This window comes from Sinocyclocheilus rhinocerous, unplaced genomic scaffold (assembly GCF_001515625.1).
Source record: "Sinocyclocheilus rhinocerous isolate Xijiao unplaced genomic scaffold, SAMN03320098_v1.1 scaffold31, whole genome shotgun sequence".
In the NCBI taxonomy this organism is placed as follows: Eukaryota; Metazoa; Chordata; class Actinopteri; order Cypriniformes; family Cyprinidae; genus Sinocyclocheilus; species Sinocyclocheilus rhinocerous.
This window is the reverse complement of record NW_015638575.1, coordinates 347,190-371,729: the sequence shown is the minus strand read 5'-3', so window position 1 is coordinate 371,729 and position 24,540 is coordinate 347,190. Positions and strand designations below refer to the sequence as shown.

Sequence of the window (24,540 nt, the reverse complement as noted above, 5' to 3'; positions counted from 1 at the left end):
CTGACTTCCCCCTCAGAGGCTGCAATGAACTTTACAACCTTTATGCCCACAAACGCAGAACTCTCTGTCCCAACTTACCAAATGAAAATAGAACCCTTTGCTTCCCTCCTTCCTTCCTTGTCAATCTACGGATCTTATTGGATGCCAATAGTAAGCTAAACCCAGACAGTTTAAGGAAGAGGTGACAGACTCCTTGTAGAAAACTGAATAAAAAAAAAATCGCAATGCTACTCAATATGGCGGCTGTAGGAAAAACGGTAAGGATTTCAGTTAAAGGTGGTGTGATATTAGCCACCATTTTGCTAGCTTCAACCACACACCCTCTCTGAAACACTCCACCCTCCTTCCTAGGAAACTTATACGTAGTATCTGTCAGACACTGTACTACAGTCAAAAGTCAAAGTCAAAGTCTGCTTTATTGTCAATTCTGCCACATGTACAGCACATACAGAGAATTGAAATTGCGTTACTCTCAGACCCTTACAGGTGCATACAGATAACACTAAACACTAATGGAATGTAAAAATACAAATAAATACAGATTAAAATATAATATAAAATACAACTATACAAATATACAAGTAAGGACAAAAATTATACATTTTATTGAAAAAAAAATTTTTTTAGCCTTATTTCAGCTAAAGAAGTTGCTATGGTTTAAAGTTTTGTCAGTTTTAGTAGCTATTTGAAATATTAATATTAATTATTAATATTATTGAAACAAAATTAGTCAGCAGGGGTCGTTGTCAATATTGACACTCATCCAATCCCAGGTAGTCAATATTAAAAATTATTTAAATGCTGTTTGCCAATAAATCAGACAGCAATAAGAATGAAGTTACCAATTATTTTTTTTTAATTAATACTTAATATTATACCCTTTCAATCACTTAGACTAGTGGTTCTTAACCATGGGACTGGAACCAACTAGGGGGCCTCTGTATAATTCTAAGGGGGCTGCAGGATTACTAAAAAGTTTTTTATTAATAATAAATTAAGTATATATTTTATATAATATATTACAATCAAGATTTAAACTGAAAATGAATATACAATTATTTATACAATAATAGAATAAATGTATAAATTAACACAATAATTCAATCATTTATACCCGCAATATATATTGTTTTTACGGAAAAACATACAGTTCTTGAAATTGGAATCACAAAATGTATTGTGGTGAATTAATTCATATATTAACCCGCACAGTTCCTGTTAATAATAATAATAATAATAATTGTATATTTTAAAATAAGTTTATATTAAATATATAAATTAATATATACAAACATTGTACATAAATATTCAGATTTTTTATCATTAATTTTGTCATTGTTTATCAACATTCGACTCACACCCATCCCATTTAGCTTTGCATGATTGTGTTTGAACATTTGAAATCAATGGTTTCATCAGCTTCCCTCAGTTCTGTTGAAGCAAGGGGAGTGTTGGCACAAGTGAGGGTCTTCTAGGAAACAAACCACACTTGATCTTAAACAATGACCACAAAGACATGTCCAGCATGAGGATATGGAGAGGGTGGGGAATGTCCTCCCAAAAGGGCTTGGACAGAACAAATCTCAAGGAACACTTCCTTTTGCTCTGTTAAAGAACCGTTTCCACAGACACATTCATCAATGTTTATGTAAGAGAGGAAGTCATCGCTGTTTACCAAGCTTGTGTAATTGTTTCTATTCATAGCTAAAGATCTGAGAAATATTAGAGGTGGTGATGGTGGGGTGCTTATAAAGGACGCAGCAAATTAAACAGGATGACACAGATGTCATGCCACAGCGGAGTCACACAGTAGGGTGCTGCTTCGCTTCGGTTACATCCAATAGGTTTTCCAAGTAAAGATGTACAGGAAACGAGTTTACTTCAGACACACACATGGTGTGTTTGAACTTGTAGGATGGTTCTCTGTCTTCCGTTGGTGTCCCCATTCCTCTTCCTCTCGTTCTGTGGGGTCCCCCGCCCTTCCTGTCTGCTCTCAGAGGATGGGGCCTGGGGTCTGGCTCAGTCCTGGCCCCCCACACTGGCTCCACAACGCTGGACACTGCCCAGACTGGTGGGAGAGGACAGCAGAACTTGGCAGGCCACAGTGGAGAACATTCACAGCCAAGCCAATGTCCTAAAGCACTGCCAGAGAATGACGGAGAGCTTGAAATGACAAGAGCTAAGCCAAGGGTACAACTATGGCTCTTGGATTTTACTTTGTATCTGGGATATTATAAGGCTTACGTAAATCTGTTGCGAGTGTCAGCTGGGCTTTAACGAAACAAATCCACATTAAGGGGGAGCTGTTGAGTTTGGGTGGAAACCAAGTTTCCAGAGGCTTTAAAACAGGTGATTCTGTTGAACTCTTGTTTGTATGAAAAAGCTAGCACAGTGAATCTTCAGTGTTTTCCAGGAGCCTGTCAAGTTACATTTGACCGTAACATGAAAGCATAACAAAGTAGAACACTGTTTGGTACTGTTCGTGCCTTAAAGGGGTCATCGGATGCTCATTTTGCACAAGTTGATATGATTCTTTAGGGTCTTAATTAAAAGTCTATAACATACTTTGGTTAAAATTTCTCAATGTTAAGGGGCGGTCACACTAGACTTTGAACGTGCAAAATTTTTTCGGACACCGCTGCGAATATGGCCGGGAACAGGATATGACATCACACGCCAAGGTTTCCCCTCAGTTATCACAACATGGATTCCGATGTGCTTGTACTGTGTCTTTTGCGACGACGTCGAAAGCGTCTGGAAAGGAGAAGGCTGTGGGTTCACCCTATTCTACGGACTCGGAATGAGCGGGGAGAGTTCCATTCTTTAATTCAGGAGCTTCGGCTGGATGAGGATCGCCACAAGGAGTACTTTCGGCTCTGTCATATTTTATTACCATTTTTTAAAACTGTATTAATTAATGAAATGTTCAAGTTGTCTGAATAAATTTTGGTTTGACTGTACATATATATATATTACATTTTTATGTGCTGTAGGTTTTTCCCTCTTAAATAGGTCATTTTATAAGTTCTTGAGGTGTGCAAAATTAATTTTAAAATTATTCTGAAAATATAAATATAAAATAACGAACAACGCTAAAATTAGCGCTTCCTCCATTTTTGAATTTCTGTACAGAGAGGTCACGCAGTGACGTATCGATCTTCTTCTACTGGTCACTACTGGTCTTCTACACGTCTTCACGTGATGCGAATTCTTACATTTATGTTCAAACAACTTGAAAAGTGAATTTTGCATCCGATGACCCCTTTAAATAAATTTAGGATTAAGTGCCGAGAACTTCACTTCAAAATGCCACTAGATGTGTCAATGAAGTCAATGATCCATCCAGTAATAGGTGATTTTATTTTTACATGTGCTGTATGAATCTCAAACAGCAACAGTGTGTGCCATGCTTGTGATGCTTGTGAAAAACGTAATGGCTTTAAAGTCTTCTACTTGAAACTTCTGAAATAAAAAAAGGAATTAATTTATCTATATCGACACTCAGTTTCTGTTAATAAAATATATTTTATAGTTACTGTGTATATATTTACTAGTACATGTTTATAATAATTAAGACTTTTTAATGTTTTTGAAAGAAGTCTCTTATGCTCACCAAGGCTGCAATTATTTGATCAAAAATATAGTGAAAACAGTAATATTGTGAAATATTATTACAAATTAAAATAATTGTTTTCTATTTTAAGTCTCCATTAGTCCAGTCCTTCAGAAATCATTCTAATATGCTGATTTGGTGCTCAAGAATCATTAAATATTATTATTAATGTTGAACACAGTTTTTGCTGCTTAATATTTTTGTATCCTTGATGAATACAATTTCTTAATGTCCTTAAAAAAATCCTGAAAAATGTATCACGGTTTCCACAAAAATATTTCACAATATTACTGCTTTACTGTTTTTGATCAAATAAATGCAGCCCTGATGAGCATATAAGACTTCTTTCAAAAAACATTAAAAAATTAATTATTCTAAACTAACTTATGATAAGTAGAGTACACACACAAACACACACAGGCCTATCCTATGTATGATTTGTATGAATTTGAACAGCAAGCAACAATATGTGCTATGCTTGTTGTTTACTCTTTATGAGAAAAAAGCATGATGGCTTTAAAGTCTTCATCTGAAAGGTTTCAGAGGACCCCTTTGAAGCCCCACCCCCTCTTGTCCTCCCCTCTCATCTCCTCAAAACTAGTTTAAGGAGCAGAGGCTCTGAGCAGCTTTTATATCTCCATGGTAACACCCCCCCCCTTGGAGTCCTTGTGGAGTTTATTGTGTGTGCTCAACGTTGTTGTGTTGAAATTTTGGCACAAAACTCTCAATATAATGCTGACAACAAAGCGTCATGATAAAACATAAATGCTTATTTTTAAAAGATATTTTGTGAGATGAATCCATTATGACATTACGGTCATTTCCCAGCGTTCCTCGGGGTGCCTGTCTCTATTCGGCTGCCTCTGGTTCTCTTCAGCACTGTGGGCTGTCTATAGGAGGCCTTCCACTGACTGTGAATGGTCTTTTTGTTGGGGAACAGTGAGCCATTTCTGCTCCCACAGAAAGCCCTGGGTAATTTAGTGTGGATGCCAGGAAGTCTGAGCTCACAGAATGACAACAATGGCAAACGTTATTGCTCCACCTCAAGGGGTGGAATAGAAAGAGACAGAAAAAAATTAGCTATGGTGATAGAATTCTGCTTCAGAATCCTCCCACACGGCGAATTCCTCTTAAATCTCATATGAGCTAGGAGGATCAGAACACAACCTTTATGGTGCTAAACAACCATTTGTGCTTTCAAGAATGCATCACGGGACATGCTTTATTGTGGCACACGATTCGGTGTGAGGTAGATCTTTTCCCCCACCCAAACAAACAAATCAGTTGAAAAGAAGAAGAAAAACCCTAACCAACTGTTTAAGGGAAAAAAAAAAGTCAAAATAGTCCACCAGAAACCTTTTGAAACTTGTCCTCGTCTTCCATCTAGTGGGAAAGCGTCATCACTGGTGTCAGAGATTCAGGGAATTTTGTTACTTTATGCGAGCGTTTTCTTCTCCAACCATATCCAACATACAGTATAAATAATTCAAACTGAATCATTTAAATGAAATAATTTACCCGTAAAATTAACATCACATACCAAAGTAGCTGTAAATAATAAACAGGATATCATAACACCAGAATTGGATTATATTAATTTATGTATGTACATATATATATTAATTAATTAATTTATATGTACATACATACATACATAGTAATAATAATATTATTTCATTATTATTTTAATTTAATATATTTATATTTTATTTATTATTATTAGAATTATTTTAAAAGCCCTCTACTGTGAAACGTTTCTGTATAATTTACTGTAATTATTTAATATAGTTATATTTTATTATTATTAGAAATTATTTCAAAAGCCCTCTACTGTGAAACGTCCCTGTATAATTTACTGTAATTATAGTTTTAAGTTTTTAGTTGTTGCTCTTCTGTTGTCTTCTGTTGTTGCCTATTTTTTTCTCATAAAAACTCACTTCATATTAACATTAAAATGTATTTCTGATACAGCAAGTACAGACCTCTGACAGCAACATGTTTACTTTAATTTTACTCCCATAACGTTTTTTCTTTATCTGTTTTAATTTATTGTGCTACTATCATGAATGTTACTTAAGTTTGTATATCTTTTTCTTGTCCTGAAAAAATATATATAAATAAATAGATAAAAATAAAATAAATCTCCCTTTCGCAACAAAACACGGACGGTCGCAAAATGTCATGTAATCAACTGTAAGGACCGTTGAAATCTCTCAAACCATAGATATGTATACATATCTATGTCTCAAACACCAATAGCCTCAGGACGATATTGCATACTTTTCATATCGATATAACATATTTCATTTTAGCAAACTAATATTTGTTAATATTATAATGTAATACATGTATACATGACTGATTAATGAAATCTTCAGCAATCACGCGAGTAATTTTACGGCAGTGTTACGTCAGCGGCGTCCTTTCACTTTATGGCAAGGCAGCATGTGGAGGTCAGAGATACGGAATCGCTCGGTCAGAGCCTGAAAACGGTCTAATTATCAAACATCAACAATTGACAACTCAGCGCAGTGACATCTGTGTAGGATTTTCAACAGACGGTATACAACACAACACAACACTGTCGATAAAGCAAATCGTTTGGTGTCGTTAACGTCCATCATTTTTACGTTGGTCGGTAAAGAAGAAGTCTGATCATCGAGTCTGTTTTCTCTGTATCATCTCTGAAGACATGGATAATAACACACCGGCATCAGGAGGATTTAAAGGGGGACTCGGGAGCCTGTTCGGTGGTGGAACCCCTGAGTATTCAAATACTGAGCTCGCAGGAGTACCATGTAAGTGCTACAGTGTGAGGCTAATGTGTACTTACTGTAACAGTCTGATTCACATTATGGTCTGATTAGTTACTTTGAGTATCTATTAATTTTTGATAATGTATAATGAGAAGTTATCTTTCATTTTCAGTGACTGGTATGAGCCCTCTCTCACCCTACCTCAATGTTGACCCTCGTTACCTTTTACAGGTGAGTTTCTGTAAGTCCGTAGTTACATTTCAGACCTATTTAAAGGTTTCCGTTGTAGAAATGAGAAATTAACTGACAAAGTCAAACACATGTTAGAGGCGTAATTGACTGAAATAAGGGGTAAGCTGTCACAATATGAACTTGCTGTAGGCTAATTAATGGCAAAAAAGAAATGCTAAATTAATTATGAAACCCCAAACAATTAATTAAACAGCAATGGTAACATGCAAAAAAAAAAAAAAATCAGAATATTGTTTTGGCCACCAACTATAATTAATAAATTGCACATTTTTATAATACCTGACTTTTTTTTGTAAAATATCAGTTTTCCTGAGAATATGTTTTTAACTTTTTATTAAAATCTGCATTTATTAGTTGACCCATGCCCTAATGTATGCTAGTGTGATTATATTGTGTTCACTTGTTTATACAAGCTATTACAAAAAATTATGATATTGGAATTATAGTAATACAAAAATCCTTTACATTTAAGATACCATTTTGTTGCTTGTCTTGCTCTTTTAGGACACAGAGGAGTTTATCTTGCCAACCGGGGCAAATAAAACCCGTGGTCGCTTTGAGCTGGCCTTCTTCACCATCGGGGGATGCTGTATAACAGGTGAGGCCTGTCACTTTGCAGTCTTTGATCAATCCTTTGTCTTTAATCATCACCCGTTTTAACTGTTGTTTGTTTCTTTAAAGGCACTGCTTTTGGGACACTTAATGGTCTCCGTATGGGCCTGACAGAAACTAGAGGCATGCCGTGGTCAAAACCCAGAAACGTACAGTAAGTGTCTGCTCCTTTGTAAACTTTGATTAGAAATTATTTAAGTTACCGTATAGAAAATTCAGTTAGGATCTTTTCGAATATCAGTCGCTGGTATAATGTTGATGTGATGCAGCTTATTTCTAACAAGTTTGCTGCAATGCAGAGAACACTTATTACTAGTGACACACCAAAATTTCAGCAACTAAAAATATTCATCCGAAATCATTGACCGGGCACTTTTTGTTAATTAGTGCTTCTGCAATGATACGTTTTGACTGTGTCAGCATCTGCTTTTCACACACATTGTGGATAAGCTACAACAGGTAAACTTCACCATGACCAAAAATGATGCTAGAGTATTGATAAGTACAATTTGTTTGTCTAAAGAGGCGGCACCTTGCTGAAAACTTTATTACGACTGGTTTATCACCTGTGAACACAACACTCTGAAGAGCAGGGGTTTTTTTGGTTGTTGGTTAAATTAAAACTTTAAACACTTGGTGTTTCCATAAAAACTTTTTTTGGTGCATCACTACAATTTTTAAGTTATATTGACTTAAACCGTTTATCCATTGTTTATTACCCATAATTCTACTGTAATACTGACCTTTGTTATGTTCTGTCAGAATTTTGAACATGGTCACAAGACATGGCGCGTCATGGGCGAACACACTAGGATCTGTGGGTAAGAAATGCATTGAATTCAAACAGCTTGTGTAAAAGAATATCACAAACTGCTTTGTAATTAATTGAAGAGACTCGTGCATAATACAATGTTGGTTTCTCTTTCTCAATAGCTCTTTTGTATAGTGTGTTTGGTGTGGCTATTGAGAAGGCCAGGGGCGCAGAGGATGATCTCAACACAGTGGCAGCTGGAACATTAACAGGGATGCTTTTTAAATCCACAGGTGAGGAAAAGTGACATTGACTTTAGTGCTAAATATCATGGCTATCACTGATTTAATCAAATGAACATAATGTTTATTGTTTTTATTTATATAAATTTATATTTATTTTGTTCAGCTGGACTCAAAGGAGCTGCCAGAGGAGGTCTCATTGGTTTAGCCATGTCAGGGCTGTATGCTCTTTACAACAACTGGGATCACCTGAAGGGGACATCGCCTTCACATTACTGAGGATGACTGAGAGCTCAAACCATGGACTTATTTTGACTCTGAGCCCATTCTTAGTTTTTATGACCCCCTTTTGGAAATGCACCCATTTCTTCTTTATGAAACCCATGGACCATCACACGTGTACAGACTTCTTCAGAGTTACATTAAATTTCATATTTAAATGGAAGAGCCAGACTGCCTTCAGGTGTGTTCGCTGGTAACATCTCAGTCATTCATGTACATGTCTTTGTTGGTGTAAGTAACAGGAACTCTGTATCCTTTAATCATGAGTTTTTTCCTGATCTCGTTGTGGATTGATGCATTTTGTCAGTGCTGACTAAACTGGCTACATCCTCTCGGAAACCATCAATGATAAAATACAAGTTTCCACTTTTTGAGACTCTTCATTTGCTTTGTGTAGGGATATAAAAATAAGTGAGTTGTGTAATACAAAATTTGTGTTTGCTGGGCATGAATGGTCAGTCTTTCGTACTGGGAGTTAGATCAGTGGTTCCCAACCCTGGTCCTGGAGGCACCCCAACACTGCACGTTTTGCATGTCTCCTTAATCAAACACACCTGATTCAGGTCATCAGCTCATTAGTAGAGACTTCAAGATCTGAAATTGGTGCGTCAGAGAAAGGAGACATGCAAAATGTGCAGTGTTGGGGTGCCTCCAAGACCAGGGTTGGGAACCACTGAGTTAGACGATTAAGCACTACACCATCCTGTATTCACGTAGCTCTAAATAAAATTAAATTAAAAAACTTAAAATAATTTAACCATGTTCAGATTCCAAGACATTTAAAAAAGTTTGCAAATAAAGTTTTTATAAATTATTTATTTGTAAGCAGATCAACCTTGATTTCAACAGTCAATGAGTACAGATGAATGATAATTATAATCCAGAATGCATGTCCATGTAACGATATGCACACATGGTCATGTTTTTCAGAGTGAAAGCATTTTAAAAATTCCTTTCAGTGATATACCTCAACCAGAATAATCATTGGTTACTCATCCTATTATTTGAGCAGTATTATACCACTATCCCAAACTCTCCATGTAGTTTGAATAATTGTGAGCCATAGATGCATAGATTAAATGATACAATAATTAAAACTCCCTATCAAAATACTGATCATACAGATTAAAATGAAGGAATTTATAGAAATTATATGGATAAATTCCTTAGAGCGGCTTAAAGTGTAAAATATAAAGGATAAATTTCCATCCTGTGTGGAAATTATCTGCACTGTTCAGTGAAAACCACTGCAGTTAGACTGTTCTTAAGGGAGAAAGTCTCTTCTTGATGCTGACCGTCAGAGCACCTTAAGAACTGAATGTTGGACTGCCTGTGATAGGGCAAATGTATGTGCCAGTCCTTACAGAAAAAAAACGAGGCCAACTGAACTGATGAGTGTAATGCAATGCTGAATAGCCAGGACTTATTTTACAGATGTTTCTTGGCTTGCCGAATGTGATTTAGCTAAAAGCAGTTAAAACTTTGCAGTTGGGGTACTACAGCGAAGCCCATGTCACATGCATAGCGGTGAAACAATCCACAAGCCGGTGCAAACTACCCTAACCTGGTGGTTGGTGTTTGTGATGCTGTACACCAGCTCCCAGCGCACAGACCACAAATGGATGAGCAGTTTCATGGGCCAGACCCAGACCCGGGACATGGCACTAAATCTGTTGCTATTACGACTCTTCCTTTGCCTACAAATATGGGCAAGGAATTCTTTGAGGTTGGAATTTAGTGCAAGAAGAAGTCCCTGATGCGTGTGGCCTCTATCCATGGGATGTAGGCTGTGGTGCGAGTGAAGACACTGGGCTTGTTCTCCACCATGCATCCGATAGGACCAAAGCTCACAATGCCGTGGACCTCCCAGTGGTCACGCCCCACCTGGCACAGCAGAGGGCCACCAGAGTCACCCTATAAGAAGAAGAGCCACACAGAAGGTATGAATAGAGCTAAAGATGGGGCACCTTGATGAATTTTCCCATAAAACTTTTCTCACCTGGCATGCGGCTGGGGTCCCCTCTGTATCTCGGAACCCAGCACAAATCATGGAGTCTCTCACACGGTCACCCCAGAACTTCTTCTGCCGACAGGTCTTATAGTCAATGACTGGGAGCTGAGCTTGGTTCAGAGCCTCAGCAAGTGACACATTTTCTTTCCCACCTAAGATTTACAGAGGAAGAAGAGATGCCAAAGCCATATTCTAGATAAGTGGATCACCTCCCTTTGTAAATTCAATGATATCAACAAAACGTTAAAGTACTTTGTTTTTGCCTCAGGGACGTAAAATAAACTAGGTTATATTGTAGAAACTGCAGTGGGGTACGGTGTTACTGTACACTCTACATTTTATCTATGAGCTGATGATTTCATAAATTATCCAGCCATCATATTTCAAGGCCCAACTTTCACAAAAAGTTCTTATTTTACTACATGAAGGTCAAAGGCGTATAATGCAGTTTTTACCTCGTGTGTCCCCCCAGCCAGTCACCCAACAGTAGTGCCCTGGTTTAAGGTTGATCTGCTTGCGCGGCAGGCAGGCATAGCGGATGACGTTACTGGTCTGAATGTCTGTGGCAGCTTTAACCAATGCGATGTCATAGTCCAGCTCACTGTGGGCTGGATAACGGAAGTGCTCATGCCTGTAGATCCTCTTCACTAGGAAAATACGCTCAGCGGACTCTGCTCTTTTCAGTTGATGCTTACCCAAAACGATACGCCAGCTACTAGCATCCTCTGCTTTTCCCCTGGGCAGTGAAGAGCACAAAGATAGGAACTTAACACACTGTGATCAGCTGATTAGGCCTTTGAGCACCTAATGACTCTTAGGCAGAGCCGTCGTCAGGGGAAAACAACCAAGAACATTGCCCTGCATAAATTCAAGCAAGTTCTGCCTCTACTGGGGTAAATGGATGATTTGGCTTACTTCTGAAAGCAGTGAGCAGCAGTAAGAACCCAGTTCTTATGGATCAGAGTCCCTCCACACACATGAACATAATGTTTACTGCCTCTAGGACGAACCTATAAAAATAGATACAAGCTTAAGTGACTTCTTCTTTTGTTGTACCTCGAGTAATGCTGTGTCATTTCAAGTGGAATTTACCTGCAGTGAGACCTGCCACGGCCAGGAGTGGGGTCTTGCTTCGTTGCCTGACACGATACGCTCCACAGTGTTCGGTTTGAAATGAGCCAGGCCACAGTCCTTCGGCCAGTCTAAGGACAGAACAACACTTAAGTCAATGTCAGTTAAAGTCCCATGAAGACAAGCAAACACAAGGTACACAGGATTTGTGAGGAAGCAAATGAAAGGTGTTGTACCAGGAGAGGAAAGAAGGAAAGGAAATCCATATTTGGATCTTTGAGAAGGACATAGAAATAAGTGTAAATACAGTTTTTCAACACTTGTAATGCACTTGAAAGATGTCAATGGTCAGCTTTCATTTAGTTTCTCACCGAGGAAGAGGACTTTGTGCTGTTGAAGGCGACTAGGGTTGAATGCATGGGTGGAGGCTCTGTCCAACGCCAGACCCAGCAGCATTAGCAACAGTGGACAAAATGGGCTTCTTACTGCCATGATCTACAGTAAAATGTGTTGCGCATTGGAGATGACCCATTTATACCGTGCCTGGTGCAGGGCCCATCCTTTGTGCACTCCACGCCTCTGTCATTGGGACAAAGCACTTTGACAATACCCCTCCCAATCCTGGATTGTTCTGGTAGGTTAGCTGGGGGTTTTCGGAACAAGCTGGCCCCATGGGATCATGGGAGTCCCATCAGCACTTTCAGCTACAGCCCGTCCCTTGCCACTTTGCAAAACAGTGCCCAGAATAGATTGCCAGTAACCTCCTTATAGTCACGCCATGCTAATAGCTGTTTGGACGCGGAGAGGTGCTGACCTTCTATTGCTTTCCGAAACCTTTCAGAACCCAAGTTATACCTTGGAAAACCCTGATAAATAATTAACAGGATCATGACTGAACTGTGTCGTTTATATATTCATTTCATTAAAGATTAGCAGAACCTGTTTTTAGTAAGCACTCATTTATCTCAATACTCATTAAGTGACTTACAGTCCACTCATTACAGCAACAATCCCCTTGGAGCAATGTGGCGATAAGAGCCTTGATCAAGGGCACAATGGTTATTGTTCATAGCTTGTACCTTGCAGATACGCATGTAACTTTTCAACTCTATATTAAACTACTAGGCCTACACACCACTTCATTTTCATAATAGGTTTTACAGTTATTCTTACTCAGAGCTTTAGCTAAACTTCTTTGAGTACAAGACAGGAAAGGTTTTTATATTATAGTTTGTGTGATTTGATAGTAGTGTGAATATGTTTCTCATGTTACCAGCAGAGGGCATAAGAACCAGAATACAAAGATGCAACAGGGCCTGTGAAACCTACTTAAGTTTTTTGTTCTGGTGGAGCAGATTTTAAGACAGGAGATGCTGAGATATTAATTACTATATGCATTTGACTATATTCAGACTGAAGGGAGTTTTATTATGTTAGTTTATGATGTGTCCCTGCTCACCTGTTGTATTTACTCCAAACTGTGAAATACGGTACAGCAAGGAAAACAAAACAGAAGGGAGCACCTGTTCAGGGGCAGTCAATAACAGGGGATGTGCCTGCTCAACCAATTGGTCAAAATTACAATGAAAGAGCCATGGAAATGTCCAGGGCAATCTACTGGAACACAGTTCACCAAGTTTAGCAGGAACTTCTGACATGTTCTCATGCCCCACTTTTTGTCAGTGTTCTTCACAAACAAAGAGAAATGTCATTGCCAGTGAGCCCAGTGTTGCCAACTAATTTTCAGGGGAAGTTGCTAAAGGAAGGTTGATTTGTTGCTAAAAGTTGCTAAATGTTGCCAAATAAATAAATAAAAAATAGCTAAATTTGTTGCTAGGTGCTTTTGGAAGAAAAAGTTGCTAGGGTAGTCTGAAAAGTTGCTAAATCTAGCAACAAAATTGCTAAATTGGCAACACTGAGTGAGCCAGTGAGAAATCCCATTGTCTTTGGGCAAATTATTCTAACATAAACAACACTTACTGTACTGTTTTAAAAGAACAGACACAGAACATTGTTTACCAAACGCTTTATTGTTGCTCATACATTTCAAGACATTCAGTATTCTCAATATTAGAACACATTAGTGTACGTTTTTTTCTGTAGAAAGCTTACATAAAGCTTGTTTTCATCATACTGTAAGGTGTTGATCCAGTAATATCTATATTATTTTAAATCACAATGCTGTGGTCCAAAAAATAAATCAGATTGCTTTGGCAAAGAAAACAAAAGCAGTTTGTGCAGCACAGTATACTGTTGATTTGGTCAGAGATTCTGTATACACATTTACTTACCTACAATAAGTGTCATGCTATTTAAATGAATATAATCTAAACATTATTGAGATTGCTCTAAATACAATCCATAACTTTCACAAAACCATGACTGATTCTGTATAAGATATAGTCGTGATATAGCACATGTGATTATGATATATATTTAAAAAATCAAACTCTTACACTGAATGTCATATGAAACATTTTAACTTTAATATTTTAACATTATAATGAACAAACTATAAACATTAATGATATTATATAACAAAAAAGATTTATGAATATGTAAAATGATGTGAAAATGACCATAATTATCTTTGTCCTCACACTGTTTCTGAACAGAAAGAATGCAAACACAAAATATTCTCCATAATTAAGTTGTGATGTGAAAATAGTGGTGAGATTATGCTTTTTTTTTTTTCAGGTCAGATTTTGGCACCAGAATCAAAGTGTACATGTTTTTCTTTTTGAATTGATTGAGATTGTCCCTGAGCATAGAACCAAGACTGGGGCTTAGTTTTAGCTCATAATGTACTATATAAGTGCAGGAACATTGACCTTGAATCTATATTTGCTAATCATCAGTAGGCCTGATAAGAACCTAGCTTTACACACCCACAGACCTCATGAGCATTCATATTTTTTTAGCTCTGTGGATTGATTTTGGCCTTGAGCCCACTCTAATCCACCAGGCAAAACCATCACTGGACCAATCACCATTTGCATCAAGATCAGTGAATTCAGTAACAACATAAATGGTTGTAAGTTGATAGTTGTTTGTAAATTATGTTTCTATAGAATTCTATCCATAGAATCTGGCAAGAAATAACTGACAAAAAATTAAGCTGAAATTTCTGCCATTTAATGCTGTTGGATTGTCATTGACTACAAAGGGTTTAACATCATGAATCTGTGAGAACAGAAAACAAAGAAATCTAAATCCATCATGATTTGAGGGCTAGCGCGTAGACTAACTAGAACTAGCCTTCAGATCTGCTCCAGGGAGCCCTTCGGGGTGTCCAAGAGTTCCTCTAATTTTAATGTATCCCTAGCTAATGTTCAGTAATCTGTTGTTTGCTTGACAAAATCCAACTAGTGCAACCAGACATTTTTAGCCTATAATTAGCATAAAAAAAAAAAAAAGATAATACTCAGTGCTTACCAAAATCATCATTTTGGTATTTCGAGCCAAAAGGGGCATCTAAAAGATAAATTGGAGGTCAAGACAGGGACAAGGCCATGTGTGAAGGTAGGTAGAAACACACCATTATATGTAAACTTTGCATGGTAGCTCAATGCAACGCTAGCTTGCAATGTAACTCCAAACATCACTGCTCTACTGATCCAATAGTGGAGCTTTAATAGCTTCAACTAAACGGACAAGGCTTTGGAATATTTAGAGATATTATTTGAAGGAAAATTTGCTTTAGCTAAATAAATATATATGCCACGGGCTATTCTCAATCCATTTCCACCTTCCAGCAAAAGCCTGTACCTTTCTGTTTTACCTTTTCTAGGCATCCACATACTGAAAAGACAAGCTCCGGTCCTTCACTGATTACTTCAGTCTCCCACAGTACTGGGGTTAGAGCAACACGCTGAACTGCGCAGTGTTCTTATAATGCCTTCGCTCTTCTTCCGTTGCCTGGGCTGCAGTGCCAGGCTGCTGACATTGTCCGTGGAGTCTTCCATTTGAGCAGCCGCAGCTGCAGCTGCAGCAGCTGCAGTCTCTTTGATCTGAACTTCCAGATGCCTTTGGATTGCTAGGCCAAGCTCTTCAGGGTCCACAGCTGCACCATACACCTCCCAGGTCATACCCTCAGCATCCCATTCCACCTCCTTCACAGGGGTCCTGTAACACATGTGTTCCATGGTCAAAGGTGCGTCCAAGGTAGGATCCACTCTCAAACTAATTTCAGGTAATACGTGAGAAAGAGGGGAAGCAAGGGGATCAGACACAGTCTGCACACCAACATCTCTGAGCTCATGGTCAGATGTCATAGTAGTGGCATCTTTGACTGCCCTGTTAAAGCCAGTCTGGCCTGTTCTGTCTAGTCTAAGGCAGGAAGAATTCTGCCCTCTTAACTCGGATCCACAGCAATGGCCTGTACTCCGGCTGTCAAGTCTGGTCTCGCTGACTGAGGACACAAGTGGTGGAAAACCGAGCAAGCCTGAATGGAGCAGTGATCTTTGTCCTGCACAAGGGCTTCCTGCACAAGGTGGCCGTGATATCAAATGTCCAGGGCATGGAACAACACTGCAAGTATTCCTCAAACAGGCAGTGCTTATCATGTGTCCAGAAAAGGTAGATCTATGGCATGCAGTTAAATGATGGCTTTCGCAGTTGCTCTGAGCATGGTCTTCTGTATTTGCTCCCTGTGGTGTGAAGTTGTTGCTAAGACGCGAAGAACTCATTCTACAAGGCACTCTGCAACAGCTGCATCCTGTCAGGTTCTCTGCAGGTCCGCAACATCGACAACATCCCTCTCTGCACACCAGACCCTTCATCCTTAAATCCTTATTTGTGGATGGTGCGTGTGGCACACACTTCACACCACTATGGACCTGATTTTGCCCCAGGAGTGGATCTTGCGTTAGAGTCCTTCTGGGTGAGTCCTCCATGAAGCTCCAGGATCTTGCAGTTCCTCCATGCCAGATTACAGTCTCAGGGGTGCTGTTGCCACTGCACATGCTCCCCTGTTCATGGTCACAAATGTTCACAGGGACTCCCGTCGATGGTCCACCCAGACTGATAGGCCTTTGAGTACATGCTGCACTGCTTACACTCTTACGCAAGTTCTGACTGTACCATGCCAGCTCCCTTCGTTGAGGAGGTCCACTCACCATTTCTGTCGAGCTTTTGGATAAAGAAATAATTGGCAGCTCATGGTCCTGCACTGTTTCAGCGTCCACAGATCCAAGACTGATGCTTGGGAGGTAGATCTCAGATGTAGGTCGTTGTCCTTCCTCCATAGTGAAATATCTACTGGTAAAGAAGGACATACAATTATAAACTAATTATGAAAAGTATATAATTCATATTTAAAACTTAATTATTCACACTATATATTTTAAACAATTATAAGTTTCTCAAGATAAAACGGCACACCAATTCTTCCTCTCTTTAGTTGTCTACTAGGCAATCCATTAAATCTGATGAATCTGAAAGACCCTTAAACCTTTACTTTTACGATAGATAAAGCTGAGATTTATTTTGTCCTTACTGCACATAGATTAAAGTGAATAGGACAGGGAGATCCCTAGGAATATCTCCCTTGAATGATTGACCAGATTACAGACGGATAAGCCCAACTTCAGTCTTCAGATCATTAGCTACAACATGGGTATGTCAGCTCCTCTCAGGACATTAATCCACATGGTGCTCCAGCACAGGTGGCTGATTCCACTCCACATGGTCCCATAAGGACTGTAGGTTTAAATTTACAAACTGTGCCATACTTTAAGGTGCAAATCATGACTGTAAGAGTGTGTTTCTCATTTTTAGGAACTCTTGAGAGCAATGAGTGAATGTGTGTCAGGCCTGTTCATGTTTACATCACACTTCAGCCACTCCAGCAGATTTTTTGGGAGACACTTTTGGGTCTGTCACTCCCTACTGTCAACACACACATACTGCTGACTCCAAACTACAGCACACTCACACTCTGATCTGTACAGTTATTCAAGGCACACTTCAAGTAGTGGTTACTTGCCATCAAGGTGCCTTTTTAAAGCAACTTGCAGTGGACTAAGTGAAGCAATATTACCTGTGAAGCAACTAGAGGTTAAGTGCCTCAAAGACACTGGCATTTCAGAACTGACAGGACAGGAGTAAACCTTGCAACCTTTGTGTTATCTGCTCGGATTCTTAATCATTAGGCCATCACCATCTGTTTACGTCCCTGTGACTACTTGTTGAATCATACCATAAAAATAATATAAACTTCCAAGGCTGCCCACACAGAATCTGCATATGCAGAACTCTGAAGAAAGCACAGCAGATTTCTGCAGAATTGGAACACGCAACATTCAAAAAGTTCTACAAATTTCTGAACCCTTGTGTGTTTGTTGTAATGTTGTAGTGAATTTGACTATGCTTTCATCTACCTAAGTGTGTAATAGACTTTTGCACGGCCTATAATTGTTCTCATGTTCTCAAGAAAAGGTGTTTGGTTCCATGGGAACAGCAAATCGAAAGCCCATGTGTGTCAAAGCCAGTGTTCATCATCCATCACATAGGCTGCAAAAAATCAGCAAAAAATATATTATCATAAAATTATAAAACATTAAAAATAAGCCTGCATAAGCACTTTTTTTGAATCTGCAGGGTAGCACTACTGTGAAATAAGTTTTCAACTAGTTTTATTTACAGCTATTTAACAATATTTAATACTGAGAAGTACATCATTTCGTGAATGTTTCAAAATAATAAAAATCTCGAAAATAACCTGTACAAATGACCGAAACTCTAGCAGAATGGCAGATGTTATCTCTCCACAGTTATCATGGGAAAACAAGATACTTATCTTCCCACTGAATCTAAAAATAACAGACAAGGTGTTCTTCCACCTAAACCCACAGTCTAACCTCCATCCTTGTAGACAACCATACACCTGTACTAGCGCCAGACTGTGACACACACACACACACGTAAATATAAACACTCCAGTGAAACTCTCATCCCCTACAAGAAAATCAAACAAGAAAAATCTCACCTTTTGGTTTTTACTAGCAAACATACATGGTCCAGTCAAGGCCTTGTGTCACCCTTTGTCTTTCCTTCCTTGTCATCTTCAATTCTCTTTTTTAAAGCTTCGTTTTACCATTTCTTTTCACATTGAGCAGCACTTGCTTTATGAAGACACAGCTGTGGTTTCCCTCATGGCCACAGGTAAGTCAACAACCTCCCTCCCTCCATGCACACACATGCACACGTACATACCTCCCACTTCCTCCTCTCGTCTCCTTCCCCTCTGCCCAGACGGCTCCCGCCTCCTTCACTTCTTTCCTCTCCTCCACTCTTGCTCTCTCGCTCCGCTCTAAGTGAACAGGACAGTATAAGTGTATTGCTGGATTATCAGTCGTTGTCATCTGATTACACACCACACGCTCCCTCTCTGAGAGGAAATCCACAATGGAGGGGGGAGGAGGTGCAAAGACACACAGACAGAAATGGTGGGAAGGCAAGAAGCGCTATATGCCCAATGGAGGGGGCACAATTGTGTGAAAGTGTGTGTATGGGGTGAAGGTTGGGATTTAGAGGAAGAACAGGTAGATAATATTGATATGTCACAAAAATAAATCTGTTATCCTTCCAAATTAATACAATAAATACTCTTGTCTATATTTCTTACGCACACATGTTCATTCTCACACACTCGTAGCTCCTGCCGTTTACTCATCCATTCTCTCTCTTCCTGTTGCTATAGAAACAGCCATGCTCAATAGGAGACCAATGAATTTTCTTCATGTCTTTTTTTTTTTTTTAAAGTTGTCATGGGAACAATGAAAACAGTCTTTTTGAAAGAAGGGCTTGTGGTGCCGGGAAACCATTATGATATATGTCTGTGACTCATTTTTCTTATTCACCTCCATATGGCATTTCAAACTCACAGGTTACCTGTTCCATAATAATTCAGGTTCAGAGGTTAAGCAAAGGCAAAATCCTGACATGTTGTTTTGTGTATAAACATGCTGAGGTTATCTATCTATCTATCTATCTATCTATCTATCTATTTAATATAAATTAATTGTGTGTGTGTGTGCGCGCGCGTTTTTGTGACAAATGAGGACATAAATTTGTATAATGACAAGGGTATGACATAGGTATTACAAGGAGAAGGTGACTTTTCAGGACATTACCCCATGTCCCCACTTTTCAAAGCGCATATAAATCACACAGAATGGAGTGTATTGAAAATCTGAAATAGCACAAAGTTTCCTGTGAGGGATAGGTTTAGGGGTAGGGTTGGTGTAGAGCAATAGAATATATGGTCTGTACAGCAGAAAAACCATTACGCCTATGGGATGTCCCCACTTTTCACAAAAACAAACCTGTGTGTGTGTGTGTGTGCGTGTGTGTGTGTGTGTGCTACTGTAGCTTTATATGGTTATTCTATGACTGCATTTCTTTCTTAAAGAATAATTGTATTTCAGATAGGTGGTAGAAAGTGATAAAATCAAACAATTTCATATAATGTTTGGGTCTACAACACTGTAGTCATGCAGAAATGAATCAGTAAGGGCTTTAGATTTGTGCAGCATCCAAATGAGAATGATTTACACATTTCTTTAAATGAAATCCCCTTTGGATTGTTAAGCAATTCTGCTTCTGTCAGTGCTTCTGGGTGTTTTTATATCACTGTATTTCTGAAGGAAACCACTGTCTTCAGAAAACTGGATGTAATTTTCATTTCATCTTGCATGTAATGTCTGATAAAGCCGCGTTTGTGAGCAGAGCACTGCCCTGTGTACAGCCGTTACCAGGGAAACCTCGATTGCTACCACTCCAACAGCGCCTCCTGCTGGCAGAGAATGAATTTGCATATATATGCCGCCACACATAGCGGGAAAGCCCGTGGGAAACACTGGACTATGGTATAAATAAATTCAACTGTGTAACAGTTTCACTGCAATGTTATAATGTTAGAACTAAAGAACAATAAACATAATACATATGCACTTATTTGATCCTCTTGTTTAATATTCTCGGGGTCTGAATCTGGCTCAAATTGATATGGCTATGGCCATTGGCAAGGGGCGTGGCAGTACTGAAACAGCGTCTAAGCTGTTCGCCAATCACAACACACTGGGATAGCTAACTGCATGAGAGCATGTTCTAGTACACCCCCAAAACAAAATCAAGACTTTGTAAAAGAGCATAATAGGACCCCTTTAAGGTGCTAACATGCACTGTTGCTAGCTAGCTCTTGCCAGACAAAATCCAACATTAGTTACTTTGACACATTAAATTTTATTGGACTTTACTTGGTTCACTTAGGTTTCTGCTACAGTGTCTGAGGATGAGTTTACAGTAAGTAACTAACATTTGCAATCAAATGTCTAGAAACTCAATGCAAGTTAACCACATTTAGAGGTATTGTGGGAACAGCAGACGTGTTGCCTGATTACAGCCTTGATAAACTTCCCCTGTTCTCCAAGAGTTATTCATTAACGCTTAGTGAATGCAAACTAAGCTGCTGCAGACACCATAACATTCAGTCTGTAGTTATTAAACCACAGTCTGTGAGCCCTGTGGTGGCTGATTCACTGAGATCAAATCATATTACAGAAGTAACATCCATTGTTAAATTAAACATTTCAGATTAGCTTTCAGCAATTACCACTTTTATCAAGAAGTCCTTTTAACTTGCTAATTGCCTGTAAATAGTCACAGTTTGCTCACTGGACTGAATCAAGGTTTTGTGTTTGTTTGGATATAAATACTGCAACTGGCAGAGCTCATATCGCTCACTTGCTTGAGCCAGTTTACGGTGTTGATTAACTAACCTGGGAAGCCTCAGGGGGGCTGTAGTACCCCGCTGTAGGGTGACCGGGCTGACAGAAGACACTGCTTACTCTCAATGAGACATCAGGAAGAGAGCCCATGAGACAGCCTCTGGGCAAAATGAGATACCGGTGATTGGCGATTCACACTGGCTCTACTGGAGAGAAAGAGAGACTTTATTCAGTTAGGAGTTAGCTGTGGCCATCCATGGCTGGTGAGTAGAGGATTATTGGAAGCTGTTGTACAAACTATACTTGAGACCTGTTTTACACAGATATATTATTATGTGATAGTGGATCTTTAAGACAAACAGACGACATTGTCTGTTTTACCAGGCTGCAAATATTTGATCATCTAATGCGACTTAAAATAAGTTGTGCCAGACACATTATTATGTACTATGTGTGTTAGTTGCACCAAAGCTTTCTTTACCAGACATGAGGGTCTAGTGCTGTCATAGCGACATGTATTTCTGTGCGTGCTAATGTGGTATGCTATTAGACACTGCTGAGCAGTTGAGTGACCCTGTACACTAATAATCTTCATGTGCAATTGAACAATTATTGACCAGTGAGGCAAAGTGCCCTTAGAATGCACAATTATGAGAGAATGCTAATAAAGATGCTTAAATGCATACAAGTTTTCCCTTTTAGCTTACAGATACCAGTAGTTACCATCTGAGAAACCATTGTGCATGTCAAAAACTTATTTAAAAGGACAGTTCACCCAAAAATTAAAATTCTGTCATCATTTGAGCACAAAAAATAAAAATATATTTTAAATAGATATTTGAAAGAATGGAATTGTCCTACAATGAAAGTCAGTGGGGTCCAAAACAACATCAGAGCCCACTGACCAGTGTATAGACAAAAAAATATATAAAGACATTTGTCAAAATATAATCTATTATGTTTCACAGAAGAAAGAAAGTCATACAGATTTGGAACGACATGGGCCTGAGTATCTCATATTTAAACATGGATCTGTACATTAATTACATGTAAAAGTAAGCAAACTAGCTTAACATTATAGAATTCTTTTCAGATTTTTAAAAAATATACTATATGATATATTTGTGTGTGTGTGTGTGTGTTTAAAGTGTTAAAATTACATTTTTTTTCATAAAATCAGAAAAACCACACACACACACACACACACATACAGTACATATACTGTATATGTGAGTGTGTAGTTTTTCTGATGCCCACACACACACATACATATGCATATTATATATATTTTTTCATAAAATAATACTATAATGTTAAGCTTGTTTGCTTACATTTAATTAGTGTACAAATCCTTGATTAAATGGCCTAAGCACTGCAAGTCTTAAAGAGATATATAATATTTAGTATATTATTATATAATATATAATTTTGAAGAGTTTATGTAAATTTGACTTTAAATTTCTGAACTATGAGCTGTATTAAATGAACTACAATACCTGTTAGGAAGTTCTGGTTCACTCGCACTGTATTCCTCCAGGTGGCTGCAGTAAATCCCCTATACAGGAGAAAACAGGTTGTTTTTGTTGCTCTAGAAATGCTATGTTTCTTGAGCAGCAAAAACACAATGTGCTCCACCTCTTACATGCAGGTCTCCACTAAAGTGTGTTAACACAAGACAGCTGACACGTCTATTTAAAAAGCATGAGAGAAAGAGACTGTTCAATGGTGTCACACAGCAGCTTTAGTTAATGCAAAGCCATGTTCTCTGTTGTATGATACACTGAGTGAGAGGGGAGGGTTACTGGCCGCTGATTTTGATTTGTGTCTGTGCCATTAGATCCACTTGTAGCGCTGGCTTGTGGATTGTCTGCAGCATTTCTGTTCCTGCTGCTGTTTGGCCTATCAGTGTGTCTACTGTGGAGGAAGAGACTAACTCAAGCGCTCTACAGGGGACTGATACCTGCCACCCCCACAATCTTTATTTGTAAGAAAATGTAAATAAACATGATAATAAATAAATATAATATAAAATATAACAAAATAAATAAATATAAATAGAATAAATAGATATAAAAATTCACATTTTAATCATGTGAAATGTGTGACACCTGTAAATAAGCATAATAAGTAAATAAATAATATTAAAATATAAAATTAAATAGAATAAATAAATATTTTTAAAAATCACATTTTAATAAAGTAAAAATGTGAAGGTGAAACAAATTGAATAAATACATCCCATCCAAGCTCTTGGGATTTTTTTTTTTTTTGCAGTAATGTAAGGGAGACTGGTACTAGTTGTCACAGGGATTATAATAACGTTTTGTGAGCATGAATACATTTTCTTTAGCAGTACAGGTTTTTGTAGCCAATCCTTCACGTCATAAGAGAGATGCTAGATGTCACACATTTTACTTAATTAAAATGTTAATTTTTATATCTGTTTATTATATTTATTTATTTACCAGTGCTTCAGACATCACAGAGCAGCAGCTATGGGTAAATAACAGTTGTTGCTCGTCTAGAAATGGCAATAATATACAAGATGTATACCGTATCACTGCAATGTAAGGTGAAACAAATTGAATAAATACATCCCATCCAAGCTCTTGGGATTTTTTTTTTTTTTGCAGTAATGTAAGGGAGACTGGTACTAGTTGTCACAGGGATTATAATAACGTTTTGTGAGCATGAATACATTTTCTTTAGCAGTACAGGTTTTTGTAGCCAATCCTTCATGTCCTTCATGTCTTCATCCTTCAACAGGTTTTTGTAACCAATTCTTCACGTCATAAGAGAGATGCTAGATGTCACACATTTTACTTAATTAAAATGTTAATTTTTATATCTGTTTATTATATTTATTTATTTCATTGTTTATTCATTGATCATATTTATTTGTATATCACAAGTACATTTCTATTCCTAATTATTATTATTAATTTATATTACTATCTTAAATATTAAATTGAATAAATACATCCCATCCAAGCTCTTGGGATTTTTTTTTTTTTTGCAGTAATGTAAGGGAGACTGGTACTAGTTGTCACAGGGATTATAATAACGTTTTGTGAGCATGAATACATTTTCTTTAGCAGTACAGGTTTTTGTAGCCAATCCTTCATGTCCTTCATGTCTTCATCCTTCAACAGGTTTTTGTAACCAATTCTTCACGTCATAAGAGAGATGCTAGATGTCACACATTTTACTTAATTAAAA

General features: G+C 38.1%; 4 protein-coding genes across 4 annotated transcripts in view; 2 read left to right on the top strand and 2 right to left on the bottom strand.

Moving 5' to 3' along the window:
- Nucleotides 1-6,000: 6,000 nt before the first annotated feature.
- On the top strand, nucleotides 6,001-8,876 carry LOC107749852 (mitochondrial import inner membrane translocase subunit Tim23). The gene is made up of 7 exons (XM_016565050.1): nucleotides 6,001-6,411; nucleotides 6,542-6,600; nucleotides 7,126-7,219; nucleotides 7,303-7,387; nucleotides 7,996-8,054; nucleotides 8,167-8,277; nucleotides 8,393-8,876. The coding sequence occupies exons 1-7, from the start codon at nucleotides 6,306-6,308 to the stop codon at nucleotides 8,503-8,505; spliced, it is 627 nt and encodes a 208-aa protein (XP_016420536.1). The 5' UTR covers nucleotides 6,001-6,305; the 3' UTR covers nucleotides 8,506-8,876.
- A 431-nt stretch (nucleotides 8,877-9,307) lies between these two features.
- LOC107749850 (elastase-1) lies at nucleotides 9,308-12,091 on the bottom strand. The gene is made up of 6 exons (XM_016565047.1): nucleotides 11,962-12,091; nucleotides 11,612-11,721; nucleotides 11,435-11,529; nucleotides 10,975-11,255; nucleotides 10,508-10,671; nucleotides 9,308-10,422 (listed from the first exon to the last, which is right to left on the bottom strand). Exons 1-6 carry the CDS (start codon nucleotides 12,080-12,082, stop codon nucleotides 10,243-10,245), a joined length of 951 nt encoding a protein of 316 aa, XP_016420533.1. The 5' UTR covers nucleotides 12,083-12,091; the 3' UTR covers nucleotides 9,308-10,242.
- A 3,335-nt stretch (nucleotides 12,092-15,426) lies between these two features.
- Nucleotides 15,427-18,954, bottom strand: LOC107749862 (uncharacterized). The gene is made up of 2 exons (XM_016565070.1): nucleotides 18,806-18,954; nucleotides 15,427-16,846 (listed from the first exon to the last, which is right to left on the bottom strand). The coding sequence occupies exons 1-2, from the start codon at nucleotides 18,952-18,954 to the stop codon at nucleotides 15,427-15,429; spliced, it is 1,569 nt and encodes a 522-aa protein (XP_016420556.1).
- Nucleotides 18,955-22,954: 4,000 nt separating this feature from the next.
- The window catches only part of LOC107749849 (synaptotagmin-15-like), a 5,402-nt gene continuing 3,816 nt past the window's right edge, over nucleotides 22,955-24,540 (top strand). The window contains 3 exon segments of the mRNA XM_016565046.1: nucleotides 22,955-23,097; nucleotides 23,129-23,306; nucleotides 23,779-23,820. Coding sequence (XP_016420532.1) covers nucleotides 23,070-23,097; nucleotides 23,129-23,306; nucleotides 23,779-23,820 — 248 coding nt within the window. The 5' untranslated portion in view covers nucleotides 22,955-23,069.